This window comes from Lepidochelys kempii, chromosome 1 (genome assembly GCF_965140265.1).
Source record: "Lepidochelys kempii isolate rLepKem1 chromosome 1, rLepKem1.hap2, whole genome shotgun sequence".
NCBI classification, from domain to species: Eukaryota; Metazoa; Chordata; order Testudines; family Cheloniidae; genus Lepidochelys; species Lepidochelys kempii.
The window spans coordinates 163,532,576-163,550,539 of NC_133256.1; the positions used below are offsets into that span (position 1 = coordinate 163,532,576).

The 17,964-nt window shown below is 40.5% G+C and overlaps 1 protein-coding gene across 9 annotated transcripts in view; it reads right to left on the minus strand.

Moving 5' to 3' along the window:
- The window catches only part of ITSN1 (intersectin 1), a 222,769-nt gene that overhangs the window by 138,605 nt on the left and 66,200 nt on the right, over positions 1-17,964 (minus strand). For 8 of the 9 annotated variants that reach the window (XM_073361581.1, XM_073361520.1, XM_073361526.1 and 5 more), the window contains 5 exons: positions 14,105-14,265; positions 9,665-9,844; positions 8,865-8,958; positions 4,235-4,335; positions 1,960-2,023 (listed from right to left, as the gene is read on the minus strand). In XM_073361581.1, the coding sequence (XP_073217682.1) occupies positions 1,960-2,023; positions 4,235-4,335; positions 8,865-8,958; positions 9,665-9,844; positions 14,105-14,265 (600 nt within the window). The remainder of the gene's footprint in view (positions 1-1,959; positions 2,024-4,234; positions 4,336-8,864; positions 8,959-9,664; positions 9,845-14,104; positions 14,266-17,964) is intronic. The other variant, XM_073361573.1, reaches the window with a different exon arrangement.

Consider the following 17,964-nt stretch of genomic DNA (forward strand, 5'->3'; position numbering starts at 1 on the left):
AGAGGCTACTGTAAGTCCTGAATAATATCTAAGCCAAACCCTATAAAGCAAGTATGGCACAGCCACTATGCAACAATGACAATAAATATAGTTGACATCCTAGCACAGGGGAAATCATGTGGTAGCACTGTAGTGAGACACTGAATTTCAAGCAGAGATTTAATACACTGAATTTCAAGAGAGGAAGTTAATTAGAAATAGGCAGCAGAGAGCAATTAATCCATTAAAATACACAAAAGTGGCATGAAGGCCATTTCAAAAATCACAGAAGGTGACCCTGAACAATCAGGAACAAAAATACTAGGAGAGTAGTAAAAAGGCAAATAAATAAATACTAAAGCCACTATGCAGTTACACAGCAAGGTACAAGAGATTACTCAGGCTGAAGGAGAAATGAGAGACCTGGTTGGTTATGTTAATAGAAGGCAATCTACTTTGGCAGATAAGAATGCGGAGATAAAAAACAAAGGACACTCCTTTAAAGCACATCAAAGAGAAGAAACTCAGAGTTAATGACAGGTTTCAGAGTAACAGCCGTGTTAGTCTGTATTTGCAAAAAGAAAAGGAGTACTTGTGGCACCTTAGAGACTAACCAATTTATTTGAGCATAAGCGTTCGTGAGCTACAGCTCACTTCATCGGACGCATACTGTGGAAAGTACAGAAGATCTTTTTATACACACGAACCATGAAAAAAAATGGGTGTTTACCACTACAAAAGGTTTTCTCTCCCCCCACCCCACTCTCCTGCTGGTAATAGCTTATCTAAAGTGATCACTCTCCTTACAATGTGTATGATAATCAAGTTGGGCCATCTCCAGCACAAATCCAGGGTTTAACAAGAACGTGGGGGGGTAGGAAAAAACAAGGGGAAATAGGTTACCCTGCATAATGACTTAGCCACTCCCAGTCTCTATTCAAGCCTAAGTTAATAGTATCCAATTTGCAAATGAATTCCAATTCAACAGTTTCTCGCTGGAGTCTAGTTTTGAAGTTTTTCTGTTGTAATATCGCAACTTTCATGTCTGTAATTGCGTGACCAGAGAGATTGAAGTGTTCTCCGACTGGCTCACGAAAGCTCATGCTCAAATAAATTGGTTAGTCTCTAAGGTGCCACAAGTACTCCTTTTCTTTTTGCAAAGACAGACTAACACGGCTGTTACTCTGAAACCTGGTTTATGAATGTTATAATTCTTGACATCTGATTTGTGTCCATTTATTCTTTTATGTAGAGACTGTCCAGTTTGACCAATGTACATGGCAGAGGGGCATTGCTCGCACATGATGGCATATATCATATTGGTGGATGTGATATATGCCATCTCTGTACTTTCCACAGTATGCATCTGATGAAGTGAGCTGTAGCTCACGAAAGCTTATGCTCAAATAAATTGGTTAGTCTCTAAGGTGCCACAAGTACTCCTTTTCTTTTTTCAAAGAGTTAATACTTCTGCCAGGACACAACTAGGGATAAAGGACAACTTTAGGAGGCTACAGTTTTCTTTACTACACATTTTAAAAGAATACTTTTTTGTATTAAGTTCCGGGGTATAATTTCACTACAGGTAAGAGAAACAAAGTGGTTTTTTTTACAAACAATTAAAGACAAAACCAAGTAAAAATGTCAGCTATGTTTTCAACCCACACAGAAGGTGAGGATTACCATAGGTATCTAATGTAAAATAAACGAAGAGTTCTTTTTATGAACCATTTTTTATATTTTGTAAGAATTAGCTGACATTAGAAAAATTCAGTGGCAACTAATCTAATTCCTCTAACAATGCCCTTTATTAAATAGTAATGTTAATGTGTACAAGTATGCAGTTTTTAATGTATATCTTGTGTAAAGAAAAAGACTGCAAAATTTAACAAGTTAGTGGGGTGGTGGGGGGAAAAGGGTATAATCCAGAGTGATAAGTACAGTTTCTGATTTGAGAAAAATTAAAGGAACTATCTTTACCATATTGTAGCCAACTGAGCCTGTGGTAAACTTGATTGCATAAGGATAGTTCTTGCTTGTGGACCTAACAAATTAGAACAAGGGTTAAGAAACAAAACAAACAAAAAATCAGAGAACATTATTCTGGAGCAGAACTCAGTTTTGATGGGCTAACCTGAAAAATGTCAGTTCCCTATGTGTTAGAGCTGAACATACTACTGCTCAGAACAAACTGTCACAGAGCACAAGAGGGAAGTTATTTTAAAAGAATATCTAAGATTAAGGAATGCTGCTAGGATTAATAATCCCACATTTAATGTACCCTTTCCCACTGCACAGGCAGTTTGCTATCATGATGAGGAAACTGTCTCTCATGAAAGGGGCACACAAAGCTTGACCCAGCCACCCATGCCCTTTGCAGGAGTCACAGTTTGCCACAACCAATTTCATACCTCGCAATAAACTCTTGGGATGACATAAGGGTGAGGGAGGACTCCTGTATATGCTCAGTGCCTCCCCCCATTTGGAGTGGGTTCTCTCTTGGGCAGAGGCAACTGTGTGTGTGGTCTGAAGAGAAAAGCTCCTCTTTGACAGCCTACAAGCCATGACAGCCTACCAGCCAGCTGATAGTGTTAATCACTACTCAACACTTTCACCCACTTGGTAGGTTGTCAACAAGGAGTAATGGGGACAAGAAGAATTCCACAATTGTCAAAGGCTTTTCCTTTTTGGGTGGTCAGTGGAGATCAGGAGCTCTGTCCAACTACACCGGCAGGATAAGTTTCAAAAAGAAAATTAAGTAAGTTCTGGGGCATGGATCTCAGAGTCATAGTTAGAGTTTAAGGCCAGAAAGGATCACCCTGACAATAAATCAATCAGTGTGAAAGCAGGAGTGAGGAGAGGAAAAAAATTAGCAAGAAGCTGATGGAAGTTGCAGGTGCCCAGTACCTCTCATAATCCTGTACCAGGGTGTAGGGAGCCAGGGTGGTTTCCCTCCGAACCAGAGGGTAAAGAGCCACTCTCCCAACCTGAGTGGGTGGGGCCAGACCAAGCTTACTCCAACCCCTGAAAGGGGAGGGATGGAACAGGAAGTACAAAGGGCGCGGCCCTTAGCCCAGTCAGGGCAGCACCAGGGAGGGAGACAGATACAGGCTGCTGGCTGTTCCCTTCAGACCCTGCTGCCGAGCTAGGGAAGACCCTGGGCCAGGAGAAACCTGACCTGGAGGAAGGACTGGGGCTACCAGGACTGCCAGCTGCCGAGTACCTGGAGGAGCCAGGCAGTAACCCAGGCCAGTGTGAGCCTGACACAGAGGGGGAGCTGGAGCTGCCAGCAGCTGAATACCCTGACGAGCTGGAGGGACCAGAGGGACCCGCTCAAGAGACCGGGTAGGAAGTAGCCCAGGGGCAGAACTGCACAGTGCGGTGGGTCTATTTGGTCAGTGTGTTGCGGATGGCTCCCCGCTCACCCAGTGGCGGGAGGAGCGGGTCCCGCCATTGTCAGGGCCCTGAGCTGGAATGCAGTGGAGTTGGGTGGGCCTGTGTTCCCTTACCCCAACCAACCCGCCTAGGGAAGCAGAATCCCGACAACGCCACAGACTCTTGCCGGCACTTCCCCTGCCTGAGGGGTGCGCCACAGAGTCTTGCCGGCACACCTCCCTCCGCTAATTCCCTAGTGACAGAAAGGTGTGATCAAGGCCTGCTGGTGAGGCAGTAACTCTCCACCCCCCCAGAGTGGCTCAGTGGACCAACTGAAGCCTGTCACACAGGGGCATTAGATGGCTTTTGAACTCCCTTCCCCAACCCTCGCCCATTTTACTAAGAGCCTGTCTACACAGGGAAGTTAACATGCAGCAAACTAGCGTGTGAATTTACGGTACACTAGCTACTCTGCACTATCTTCCCCAAGTCAACATTCTGCGCACTAAATGCGTTCTCGTGCAGGCTCTTTTAGTGCAGTCAGAATGTCCACTTGGGGAGACAGGGCAGAGTAGCTAGTGTGCCATAAATTCACACCCTAGTTTGCTGCATTCTAACTTCCCTGTGTAGACAAGCCCTAAGTAGCAACCACTCACAAATGATCATATGTTTGCTCTCAGTTGTAACTAAAGGGCGGATGGAAAACAGTAATATAGAAAATAAGCTTTTCCCCCCCATTTGGAAAGTTACTCATTTCAGGATGCGAACTCTGCTTTCACTCGCCTTCCATAATTCAAGCACCACATTAACAGACACATAGTTGTCAAAGATCAATCAAATGGAAGCAAAAAAATAAAGAATATAAAAATTGTTCTAATACCTGTTAAGTGTCCACTCATAGTTTTGTCATGGCTATTGAACAGCTGCCTATATTTCAGTCTTGATGACTGAGGAACAGCCCATTCTGCTACAGGAGGCACACTGGAATTAGGAGAGAGAAAAAAATACTCATATTTCAAGCGACAGGAGGACAGATTGAAGTTCAAGGTTTACATCTGAATTTGTTCTTTCAACAATTTTTCCCAGCTCTTACTTCAAAAAGATTACATACTATTGAAGTGGTGGTTGAGAACAGTTACCCAGTTCAGCATTTTAAAAGCATGTTTCTTATCCCAAATTAGGCCAAATATTCATCCTTGTCATAGATAGCTTTGCTTTTTCAGAAAGGTAGAAAAGTAAATAGTCTCAGTGCTTTGGAAGATCCAAAATATGCAAAAATCTTTGTTCAATTGTATGGTGGGAAACTCTCCACGTAGTTGGTAGAAACAGCATCTCATCTTATGCTAACCTTAACCAGGTGTCTTTCCAGCCTAGCAACCAACCAACCGGAGGCTGATAACAGAGCTGAAAAGAAACAAACAGAGCTAACGGAAAATACAAGTATTTTTAAATAGGTCAGCTATTTGCAGAGACAGTTTCCCCATGCTAGCTGCCAATGTGTCTCAGTACTAAGAACTGGAGAGAGCAGGTATAGGAATGAAATGTTAGTTCAGTCTTCAGCTCCATTTAACCCATGGTCCTCTATTAAGTCTGCCAAAACATGCCAGGACGCTAGGACACAGTAAGAATTGGACTGAGACAATCCAATTTCTTTCACATAGGCCACTGAACAGATTGCATAGCAACTACTTTCCCTACTGAGCTGAGAAGGGCTGAAACCACTAAACTGGTAGTGACTCTTATATTCCATTCTAACATTGCCTGAGCCAGTCTGCATCCCTTATCTCCCCCCTCCCCCTTTCCTCACAATATATATTTATTTTAAATTGAAGTTGTTAAACTAGTGAGATCCTTTTAATCTTAAAGTACATCTTCTACATTTTGCACTGGAATACAAAATATTAATGTCTTAATTTAAGTGATGAAAGGTGAATTAAAAAGATTTTTAAAATATCGATCACTGAAAAGCCACCATATTTGTATGCATTTGTCCTCCCCCCGCAATCTATTCCTGTTTATTCCCAGTATTGGATGGCTGTGGTGACTGATATGGAGCTGCTATGTAATAATCTAAGAATACTAAGAGATAATAATTTTATGAACACTGTATGTGAACTGGTCAGTGAAGTTATTGTATAACAAGTTATAAGATTTTCCTGTACTAATGCAGCTTAAAAAGGGATTGTGGGAAAAACAAGCCGGAAAGCAACACAATGGATCTAGACAAGTATCCTCCAAATAAACACTGAACAGTCAAAAAGGGAAGACTGGAGGAGGTATCAGCTGTGAGAGGGTGTCAAAGGGGACAGGCTAACGCAAAGAGCAGATCTATGGAGGGAGTCTGAAGAAAAATGGACCTTTTCCTGCTCCCTGCAATGTTAAGCTTTAGAGAGGCAGCAACACATAGCGAATAGTTTATTGTTTTAAGATCTGTTCTCTAAAACATTTTGGTTCTAAGTGAGTAATATTTTGGTAACCAGTGGGTAGATAGCCTTCTTAAAGCACTGTCACTGTTCCCAGAGGGAACGGTACTGCAGGCACTGAAGATAAGTCAGGCCTGCTGAGATAATCATGACTGATCACAAAGAACGGCAGCCCAGGGCTCAAGTCTGAGAAGGTATGTCTAAGCTGCATTTTGGAGCCCATGGTGGGGAAAAAGCACTACAGCACAGGTCAACAGATTCAGGCTAGAACTCTAAAAATTAGGGCTGTCAAATGATTAAAAAAATTAATCATGATTAATCGTAGCTTTAATCGCACTGTTAAACAATAGAATACCATTTTATTTAAATGTTTTTGGATGTTTTCTACATTTTCAAATATATTGATTTCAACAACAACACGGAATACAAAGTATACAGTAGTCACTATATTTTTGTTTACAAATATTTGCACCTTACAAATGTTTTATTTTTTATTGCAGTTTTTAAAAAAAAAAATCTATGTAAAACTTTGGAGCCTACAAGTCCACTCGGTCCTACTTCTTGTTCAGCCAATTGCTCAGACAAACAAGTTTGTTCATATTTATGGGAAATAATGATGCCCGTTTCTTATTTACAATGTCACCTGAAAGTGAGAAGAGGCATTCACATGGCACTTTTGTAGCAGGCATTGCAAGGTATTTACATGCCCCGTTTACATGCTAAACATTGGTATGCCCCTTCATGCTTTGGTCACCATTCCAGAGGACATGCTTCCATGATTATGACTATCGTTTAAAAAAAAATCCGTTAATTAAATTTGTAACTGAACTCCTTGGGGGAGAATTGTATGTCTCCTGTTCCGTGGTTTTATCTGCATTCTGCCATATATTTCGTGTTATGGCAGTCCTGGATGACGACCCAGCAGATGTTCATTTTACGAACACTTTCATTGCAGACTTGACAAAAACACAAAGATGGTACCAATATGAGATTTCTAAAGAGAGCTACAGCACTCTACCCAAGGTTTAAGAATCTGGAGTGCCTTCTAAAATCTGAGAGGGATGAGGTGTGGAATCTGATGTCAGAAGTCTTAGAAGAGCAACACTCTGATTTGGAAAACTACAGAACCTGAACCATCAAAAAAGAAAGTCAACCTGGTGGCGTCTGACTTAGATGATGAAAAATGAACGTGCATCAGTCCGCACTGCTTTGAATAGTTATCAAGCAGAACCAGTCATCAGCAGTGTGGACTTGTAGGTGCTAAAGTTTTACGTTTTGTTTTTGAGTGCAGTTATGTAACAAACAAACAAATCTACATTTGTAAATTGCACTTTCACGATAAAGAGATTGCAATATAGTACTTGTATAAAGTGAATTGGAAAATGCTATTTCTTATCTTCTTTTACAGTGCAAATAAATATAATATAAAGTGACCACTGTACACTTTGTATTGTGTTGTAATTGAAATCAATATATTTGAAAATATAAAAAAAATCCAAAAATATTTAAAATAAGTTTAAATTGGTATTCTATTGTTTAACGGTGTGATTAAAACTGTGATCATAATTAATTTTTTTGAATTGAGTTAACTCAAGAGATTAACTCAAAACAAATTAACTGCAATTAATTGACAGCCCTACTAAAAATGTTTTCTCATCAGAAAATGCCAATTCATCAAAATCAAAATTTTGTAGAACCATCTCTGTTTAAATGATGGAATTTCTGATCAAAATGAGAGAACCCGATCACCTCAGAATAGCTAACAGCATGATGATTAGGGCATTCTGTCTGACTCAGAGTGCAGATTTTAATCTGGGTCTCCCACATCCCAAGCGGCTGCCCTATTCGCTGGACTATAAAGTTAGTGTCTCTCTGGCCCAGTGAATACTTTTTATACACAGTGGAACAGCTCCAACAGGAGATATTCAGAGATATCGATCCCTGAATAGTCTGCCCATTGTCCTATTCTCCTTCACCTCAAAACTTCAAAAGGTCTCAGGCTCATCCCAATATGTAACAGGAAAATTTTTGAAATCTCAAAGGTTTTACAGGAAAGGAAAACCATATCCCACCCAGCTCTAGAAGAGACCAGAGAGTCAGAGGTGAAGTTTGCCTTATCATTGTGATAGCTGTCTTAAGGAATATCCAGTTCTTTTACCTAAGGAGTCCTGGATTTCAGTCTCTATGGAGCTAATCACTATTACGTCACACTGGTGAAAGCGGTAAACTCCACTCCCGGTGTGGGGATTACAGCATACTGCTTCCACTGGTCCCAACAATACTCAGACAAAAAAAAGTTTGAGTTGCAAGGCATTTTTAAATCTCATTTACAGACAAATAATAGTGACATTTAGCATCTAACACTGACACAAAAGAAACTTCCAAACACAATTTACCTGGAGAGCTAAGATTAAAAGCCAAACAAAATTTTAACACTTAAAAATGGTATGTGAAGCAGTAATTATTTTCTTCCCTGAAATCCACAGGGATTTGAACAACTGTTCAGTCCTCAACACTATATTGCAACGATTAGCTTCCCTCCCCCATCAAAGTTCTCTTTAAGTCAATATTTTATGTCTCCTTGGACCAGTCTTTTAATAAATTCTTACATATAACAAAAAATATAAAACCAAAAAACTTACAAGAAAGAGTTAGTCTCTGGACTGCACTCCCACATTTTAATATTTTACTTCTGAAACTACTTCTCTATTTTCTAAGAAAAATGTAAGTGTTATCTTTCTGTAGCACAAAAGGAGTGGCCTAGTGATACGAAACGAACCAGATTAGGCTCACTTTAGGCATGTACTTTTCTGTACACACTCAAAAGCCTCATGTTGTAATGTGACTTGAAACTTTTACAACAGTTAAAAATGCTGTATTTCACTGATTTGTAACTAATCTAGTATTTCACATTTAATGAAGATATTCTATAAAACCTTTGAAGTAATAACTTGACAAGACTTGATTTTCTGACTTACAGAACTTAAGTTTAATGAAGGATGGTATCAATCTATTCGAGTCTAAGGCAGTACTGCCTGCTAGAGCATATTTCACATGTGCATGCACAAACACTCCACACTAACTTACCTAGCCACATCAAATGATTGTGCCTTTTGCAGTTTAGCGTTTAACTGTGACCCAGGTCCAGATCTACTAAAGGAAGAACTCTTTGGCAATGTGGCTGTAATAGTAAGAATAATCATAAAAGTAAATTTGAAACATATCTGTACAATTCATAATGATAGACAACTAACTGCTAACCCCACAAAACAAGTATTATAATTTTAAAATCAGTTTGGGGGTTTTTTAGGCAATGTTCCCAATACAAAAATAAATTAGTAACCTCTCCTCCGCTCCACAAAAAATACAACACACATCACCTTCATGACTTCCTGTATTTGCAATCTTAATATAAATCTGGTTGATACATTAAAAGAGCAGCTTACTTTATAAAATAAAAATTGGAATACTGCATATTCTGGTATTTTGAAAGTAATCCAAAGAACAGTATTATCTTAATGGTTACAAATAGGTAAGGAGTACCAATTTGTAGGTATCAATTCTGGATGATGGGCAAGCTAATTTAATTGTACTTTTACTAGAGTGCCAACATTTTGTTCATGGTTATTGTTGGATTGTGTATAGAAATATCTGAAAAAATCTAAGTAGTTTTAAAATATAATAAACCTAGATTTCTTCTACTGAAGGTTTAAGGTTTTTTTTAATCCTATTTGAATTGACCCAATTTAAGTGTATTCCCTAAATAAAGCAATTCTTTAAAATAATAACAGTTACTAATACCATATTCTCTCTTTTTGGATACAAAGAAAATTGCTCAACAATTTAACAGAAAAAAAGTAAATACATAGTGTCAGTATGCAGCATACCAGGATGAGCAAAAGCAGGCAGAGGTTGTATAACAGCAGGAGCTCCATTAGCCAGGGGAGGCACTGCTGCTTTAGGAACAGAAGATACTAAAGGTGGAGACATTCCTACTACTGGAATGGACGCCATCGGTACTGGGGCTACAGCTGTAAGAGATGGCATGCTGACAATGCCCCCAATACCTGCACACAAGAAAAAGTAGACATTTTTCCAATTTAGAATCATTTGGATCAGAAAATAATTTAAGGAGTTTGCAGACTGCAGAGTTATACAGCAGTAAACCTAGAATTAGACAGCAGGTTGAAGTGAGGATAAAGACTCTGAAAAACTCCAGGGTTACCAAGCTCTTAGTTAGTAATGGCAACATGAAATGGTTTAGGGAGAAGAACATAATATTTTATAGTGTATGTATATTACAGGATTATGTGACTGCAATGCTAACCAAAGAAATATAAAAGAGTTTGCTTTAGAAAATTTGTGGCATATTAGAGACTAACAAATTTATCTGAGCGTAAGCTTTCGTGAACTACCCCTCACTTCGTCAGATGCATGCAGTGGAAAATACAGTGGGGAGATTTTATATACACAGAAAACACAAAACAATGGGTGTTACCATACACACTATCTCGGAGCCTCTCCTTCTGCCCCTCCACCCCCACGAACATGATACAGTTTTGTGGTGACCTAGAATCCTATTTTCGACGTCTCCGACTCAAAGAATATTTCCAACACACCTCTGAACAACATACTAACCCACAGAGACCTCCCTACCAACACTACAAAAAGAAGGATTCTGAGTGGACTCCTCCTGAAGGTCAAATCAACAGACTGGACTTCTACATAGAGTGCTTCCGCCGACATGCACAGGCTGAAATTGTGGAAAAACAGCATCACTTGCCCCATAACCTCAGCCATGCAGAACACAATGCTATCCACAGCCTCAGAAACAACTCTGACCTCATAATCAAAAAGGCTGACAAAGGAGGTGCTGTCGTCATCATGAATAGGTCGGAATATGAACAAAAGGCTGCTAGGCAGCTCTCCAACACCACATTCTACAAGCTATTACCCTCTGATCCCACTGAGGGTTACCAAATGAAACTACACCATCTGCTCAAGAAACTCCCTGAAAAAGCACAAGAACAAATCTGCACAGACACACCCCTAGAACTCCAAACATCCATAATCCATAAAGATCCATAAACCTGGAAATCCTGGATGCCCCATCATCTCAGGCATTGGCACCCTGACAGCAGGATTGTCTGGCTATGTAGACTTCCTCCTCAGGCCCTACGCTACCAGCATTCCTAGCTATCTTGGAGACACCACTGACTTCCGGAGGAAACTACAATCCATCGGTGATCTTCCTGATAACACCATCCTGACCACTATGGATGTAGAAGCCCTCTACACCAACATTCCACACAAAGATGGACTACAAGTCGTCAGGAACAGTATCCCCGATAATTTCATGGCAAACCTGGAGGCTGAACTTTGTGACTTTGTCCTTACCCATAACTATTTCTCATTTGGGGACAATGTATACCTTCAAACCAGCGGCACTGCTATGGGTACCCGCATGGCCCCACAGTATCCCAACATTTTTATGGCTGACTTAGAATAACACTTCCTCAGCTCTCATCCCCTAACGCCCCTACTTGCGCTATATTGATGACATCTTCATCATCTGGACCCATGGAAAAGAAGCCCTTGAGGAATTCCACCATAATTTCAACAATTTCCATCCCACCATCAAACTCAGCCTGGACCAGTCCACACAAGAGATCCACTTCCTGGACACTACGGTGCTAATAAGCGATGGTCACATAACCACCACCCTATACCGGAAACCTACTGACCGCTATATTTACCTGCATGCCTCCAGCTTTCATCCAGACCAAATCACACGATCCATTTTCTACAGCCAAGCTCTACGATACAACCGCATTTGCTGCAACCCCTCAGAGACAAACAACTACAAGATCTCTATCAAGCGTTCTTACAACTACAATACCCACCTGCGGAAGTGAAGAAACAGATTGATAGAGCCAGAAGAGTACCCAGAAGTCACCTACTACAGGACAGGCCCAACAAAGAAAATAACAGAACGCCACCAGCCGTCACCTTCAGCCCCCAACTAAAACCTCTCCAGCACATCATCCAGAATCTACAACCTATCCTGAAGGACGACCTAACACTCTCACAGATCTTGGGAGACAGGCCAGTCCTTGCTTACAGACAGCGCCCCCAATCTGAAGCAAATGCTCACCAGCAACCACACACCACACAACAGAACCACTAACACAGGAACCTATCCTTGCAACAAAGCCTGTTGCCAACTGTGTCTACATATCTATTCAGGGGACACCATCATAGGGCCTAATCACATCAGCCACACTATCAGAGGCTTGTTCACCTGCACATCTACCAGTGTGATATATGCCATCATGTGCCAGCAATGCCCCTCTGCCATGTACATTGGCCAAACCGGACAGTCTCTACGTAAAAGAATAAATGGACACAAATCAGACGTCAAGAACTATAACATTCAAAAACCAGTCGGAGAACACTTCAATCTCTCTGGTTACTCAATTACAGACCTAAAAGTGGCCATTCTTCAACAAAAAAAGACTCCAATTTCAAAAACAGACTCCAACGAGAGACTGCTGAATTGGAATTAATTTGCAAACTGGACATTACATTAGGCTTGAATAAAGACTGGGAGTGGATGTGTCATTACACAAAGTAAAACTATTTCCCCATGATTATTTCCACCCCTCCCCCCACTGTTCCTCACACGTTCTTGTCAACTGCTGGAAATGGCCCATCTTGATTATCACTACAAAAGGTTTTTTCCCTCTCCTGCTGGTAATAGCTCACCTTACCTGATCACTCTTGTTACAGTGTGTATGGTAACATCCACTGTTTCATGTTCTCTGTGTATATAAAATCTCCCCACTGTATTTTCCACTGCATGCATCCGATGAAGTGAGCTGTAGCTCACGAAAGCTTATGCTTAAAGAAATTTATTAGTCTCTAAGGTGCCACAAGTCCTCCTGTTCTTTTGGCGGATACAGACTAACACGGCTGCTACTCTGAAACCTGCCTTTAGAAAATTGTTCACTGTGTGCTAGCTAAAGAGCAACACTGTCAAACACTAGTGGGTAGAGAACTGAAAATCTACATTTAGCCACCGTCCAAAAAGAATGAGTTTCAGAACTGCTCACAGCCTACTGCCAAAACAAAGCAATGCAAAGCTAATAGGGTAAAGCACAGTAAGAAGATATTTTAGGTATGAGCACAGCTGCACAAATGACAAGTGGCGGTCAAGGAGATTCAGCGATTCCACTGGGGAAAGAGGTGAGGCTGCATGCACACAGCTGGGAGCATGTCTACAGTGGGCGAGGAAAAGAAAACCTAATTATTTGCTGGATTTCTTGCTTCATAATTTAATTTCAATCTTTTATGCTTTTTCTTCCTTAAGTCCAATATTTGTTCTTTTGAACTTCACTCAACCATTAGGGCCCGAGATAAAGTTTTATAAACCAAACAGCAAAAGTTTGGGGGAAGGGAGGGGGGAGAAAAATAACTAATTAGCAGATATACAGGTTTTAAAAGGTGAGAGTTTTGGTGCAACACTTACCAAATACATTATTTATTTAATTCACTCTTTATGGTGATCACAATTACCAGGCATCTAAATACCAGGAGATGTTGCAAACTAAAGGTTACATGTAAAGTGGCTCTCAACACCAGAATGCAGAAGAAACTCAACATGTTAAGCATTAGGACCCAGGTTTTTACCCACCCATTTATTTTATGCCATCTATTTCAATCCTATGTTACCCAATCCTTTCTTTGGAGTCATGACCACTTCAGCAATACCAGTTACAAGTTACAAGAGCAGCAGTAGCCACTCTGGCTACTACTATTAATGTCACTCTTTGCATAGGCAAACAGGTGTGGACTGCTCCACACTATTTTGGTTAAATTAAATCGAGATCGCTGATTGTAACTGTGGCAGAGGTGTTAGAGCTGGAACCCATTAATGAAGACCTAAGGAAACTGCCAGCAAGGTGGTCTCACTGAAGGCCCCCAACTTCGGAATTCACTCACTCCCCTTGGTCTGAAACAGCCCAGCTCTGTTGATCTTCACAGCATGGTGCAGGGCTCATCTGCTTTTCCTAATATTTGGTGATGGTGAGAGTACAGAGGGAGCAGAGCAGGGTCTGCAATGGAGTAGGACACTGACTTGTTATTGATTATGCCTGGATGCTAAGGAGCCAGGCTCATTAGGCTGTTTTAAAACTATATATCGTTTTGATTTTAAGTAGTACCTTTTTCAATTTTAGAAATTGAAATAAATCAAAATATAAACCCCCCAAACAAAACTTTTATAGAGGTTATCATACCACAGAACTAGAAAAAAATTTTGCTCTTACCAAACCCTGGTGCACCAGGAACAGCAATAGGAGGCTGCTTCATGGCAGAAGGGAGTACAGAGGGGAGCTGATAACCTTGTAGTTTTAGTTTGATAAGTTTCATAGCAATAGAAAATTCCATCTGGTCCATCCTCCCATCATTGTTCATGTCAGCCAGTGCCCTACAAATAAGCAGGATTTACAATTATGTTTTTAAATTATGACCTTGTGAAGTCTCCCACAAACAAAGAAAAAACCCACATATACCAAGAAACTCAAGAATCATCTGATTCCCATTTGAAGAGGAATTCTGCAGAGCAGAACCAGGGTTACTAAGCCACCATTTAAAGAACAAACTGAAAACATCTCTATTTCTTCCTTTGAATGATAAAATTGTGATTTTCTAAGTTATGTTTTACTCCATGAAGGAACTATAGTACAGTAAGCTGAAAGAAAGGATTAGTGTAATTCTATAGAAAATTTGCTAAATTGCACAAATTAAAGTGACATGGTACTGCACACAGCACCACAGGGATCCAAATGACTTAGTCAACAAATTTGTACTTCAGCTAGTCCTATAATAAATTGCTCTTTAAATTCATGCTCTGTACTAAACACCATTATAGCTGAGTATACAAATGAGTTTTTCAGTTAAACAATAGCATTCAAGTATAAAACATTGGGGCCAGTTTTTGAATAGGCTTTCATGTAGAGTAGTCTCTGACTTTACAGTACATCAAATGAAGAAACAAAAAGTGGACTGTTTAAGAAAACAGTGCACAGCAGGGGGTGGGGAGGGCAGGAGGGGATGAAGAGGGACAACACTAGCTCCTGCAACTGGGAACCAAAACAAAACAAGTAAATGCATGTTAATGATTTCAGCAATTATAAATTAAGAGTTATATTATGTTGCTTTCCTTAGAGAGAATAAAAGTTATTCTAACTCCAGTACAAACATTTTAGGATTATTTCAAACTAAAAATAAAACATATATTTTGATCATAGGCCATGGACATGGCAACACAATACTATGATCAGATGCCCAGCTGGGAGGCTAGACAGTCTAGTTAAACTCTGAGTTTATTTCCAATTAAATCAGCAGCAAGGAAAGCATTTATGTAAGTAAATTAAGGGTCATCAAAAGGACCTTCCTGGATTGGCAATAATTAATGAAGTTCAATAACTGAGCAGGTAAACACTGTGCCCACATGACTAGAGGCAAAGCTGAGAAAATTTGTAAGACAGGAGCTGAAGCCAATTTGTTGCTATATCAGTGCCATCAGTGTACTCTCAAAGCATATTGAACATCGCTGAGATGACAAGCAATATTTTGCCAAGCACAGGGAAACTCCCAGCCCTCCATAATGCTATGGGCCAGATTTTCAGCAAGTGCAAATCAGCCTAGCTCCATTGTCTTCCATGTAACCTGGCTCTGCAAATGATAAATCCACCCCAAAACTGTCTTTTTCGGGGCACCAAAACTATTTGTGAATTCAGGTCAAATCTGGCAAGTAATTTCTGCTGAAAACCTTTTCTGAAAACAAAAAATTTAAAGACGTCAACTGACATTCAAAACATTTCATTTGACTTGAACAAAATTTTCTGTTTTTCATTACAATGAGAAAAAACAAACTACCTAATTCAGTTTTGGTTCAAAACTAACCAAGCTTTTTTTTCCTGTTTGGCTAGGAAAAATGCTGATTGACACCAGTCAAAAATCTGGCACTACAAACTTACAGAGAGGAATGAGAAAGCCATCTCTGTATGCTAAGGGCTCTGGAATTTACAGTTAGAAACTGGAGCACTTCTTGAATGTGGCCCAGCTAGTACGCATACTTCTAGTGGAAGAGAATTCCAGAGGCAAGAGCACTTGCTAGAGAGACTGGCCCCCTGATGCCTTTATCTCTCACTCCTCACCCAGGGAAGTTCACTCAAATATTCCAGATGAATGTTGCCTGCTGTTCAGCAGCTGGATGTAAGATCTGCCTAACTCTCTGGGACTCTAATCAGCCTGGTTAACCAGCTGAGATTTCTAAAGACTAATCAGTAGTATCCTCAGAACTGAGTATGTATGTTTCAGTCATTACTTATAAAGTTGCTAGTATGATATAGCTTCCGCTGTTAGTTATAAAGGCTCTGTTGGGGCAGTGACATGGCAGCTAAGTAAGTAGTTCCCAACAGCCAGAATGAAGAGATGAGATGAGCAAAACCAACCAGGACTAACGGAGGAAATATGCTTTTTTTGAGAGGGTAAGCTATAGCTCATCTCGTCCTCCTCCTCCTCCTCCCACAACCTCGCCATGATGAGGGCCTCCCTGAAACAACAGTTACTTAACTGCCAGAAATTGAGATAAGAAATCAATATCTCCTGCTGTATGAGCAAAGGGCTTGTCTACACCCCCCCGAGCGCAGCAAGTTTCAGCACTGTAAAATGCCAGTGTAGACAGTACACCAGCGCTGGGCTCTCAGCACTGATAGCTATGCCCCTCGTGGAGGTGGGTTTTTTTAGAGCGCTGGGAGACCTCTCTCCTGGCGCTCTGCCATGACTACACAAGTCACGTTAAAGCGATGCCGCTGCCAGTGTAAAGTAGCCCAAAGATCGTTAAAATACAAGATACTTATAATCAGACTGAGAATGTTAGAGGTTTGAGGGAACCTTATTGTAGGAAAGAGAACCTCCCCCCTCCCCCCCCGACAAGTTGTAGGCAAGAGGACAGGAACTTTGTAGATTATAACGAAGATGGGGTTTTTGCTAGAAGGAACAGAACTGCTCCTGGAAAAAGTTAAAAAGCAAAGTAAACTTGCTACATAGCCTAATTCGTTAGGGCTGTCCATTTCTGCCAGCTACCGAGTTCAAATGTCTCCTATAGTCCTATATATTGGTGTGTAAACCAAGAGTTTGATTAACTTCCCTGAAGTCTTTTTGTCCTTTGCTACTCTACTGGGAATACAAATATATTTGTCACAAGCAACCAGACATATGCTGTACAGAATACTTTAAAAACAAACAAAAAAAAAAACTATATGATGAACCAGATAGGAAGAACTCAAAACAGTAAGAGTTGAGACACTAATCAACTGAGAGTTCAAATAGCAAAAAGAAAAGGAGTACTTGTGGCACCTTAGAGACTAACCAATTTATTTGAGCATAAGCTTTCGTGAGCTACAGCTCACTTCATCGGATGCATACTGTGGAAAATACAGAAGATGTTTGTTTTTATACACACAAATCATGAAAAAATGGGTGTTTACCACTACAAAAGGTTTTCTCTTCCCCCACCACACTCTCCTGCTGGTAATAGCTTATGTAAAGTGATCACTCTCCTTACAATGTGTATGATAATCAGGGTGGGCCTTTTCCAGCACAAATCCAGGTTCTCTCCCCCCCCCCCCAACACCCCAACTGTATTTTCTACAGTATGCATCCGATGAAGTGAGCTGTAGTTCACGAAAGCTTATGCTCAAATGAATTGGTTAGTCTCTAAGGTGCCACAAGTACTCCTTTTCTTTTTGCGAATACAGACTAACGCGGCTGTTACTCTGAAACCTGTCATTATGCAAGGCCCTGCATTTAGCTGTATGGAGTGGAAATCTATCAACTGCATGAAAAAACTTGTACAGATACAGACAGACATCATCTTCCTTTCCAAATGCAAACAGATGTGCATCGTACCAAAAGGACTGAAGGTAAAAAATCCATTACAATCTACATACCACACAGACTATGCTGACAGCTTGTGCCACACGCTCTCAAAGAAACTGCGGAACCACCTGATCAACATCCTCTACAGCAAACAGGGAAAGATAAAGAATGAGCTCTCAAAAATGGATACTCTCATAAAAAAACAACCTTCCACACAAACTTCCCTGTGGCTGGACTT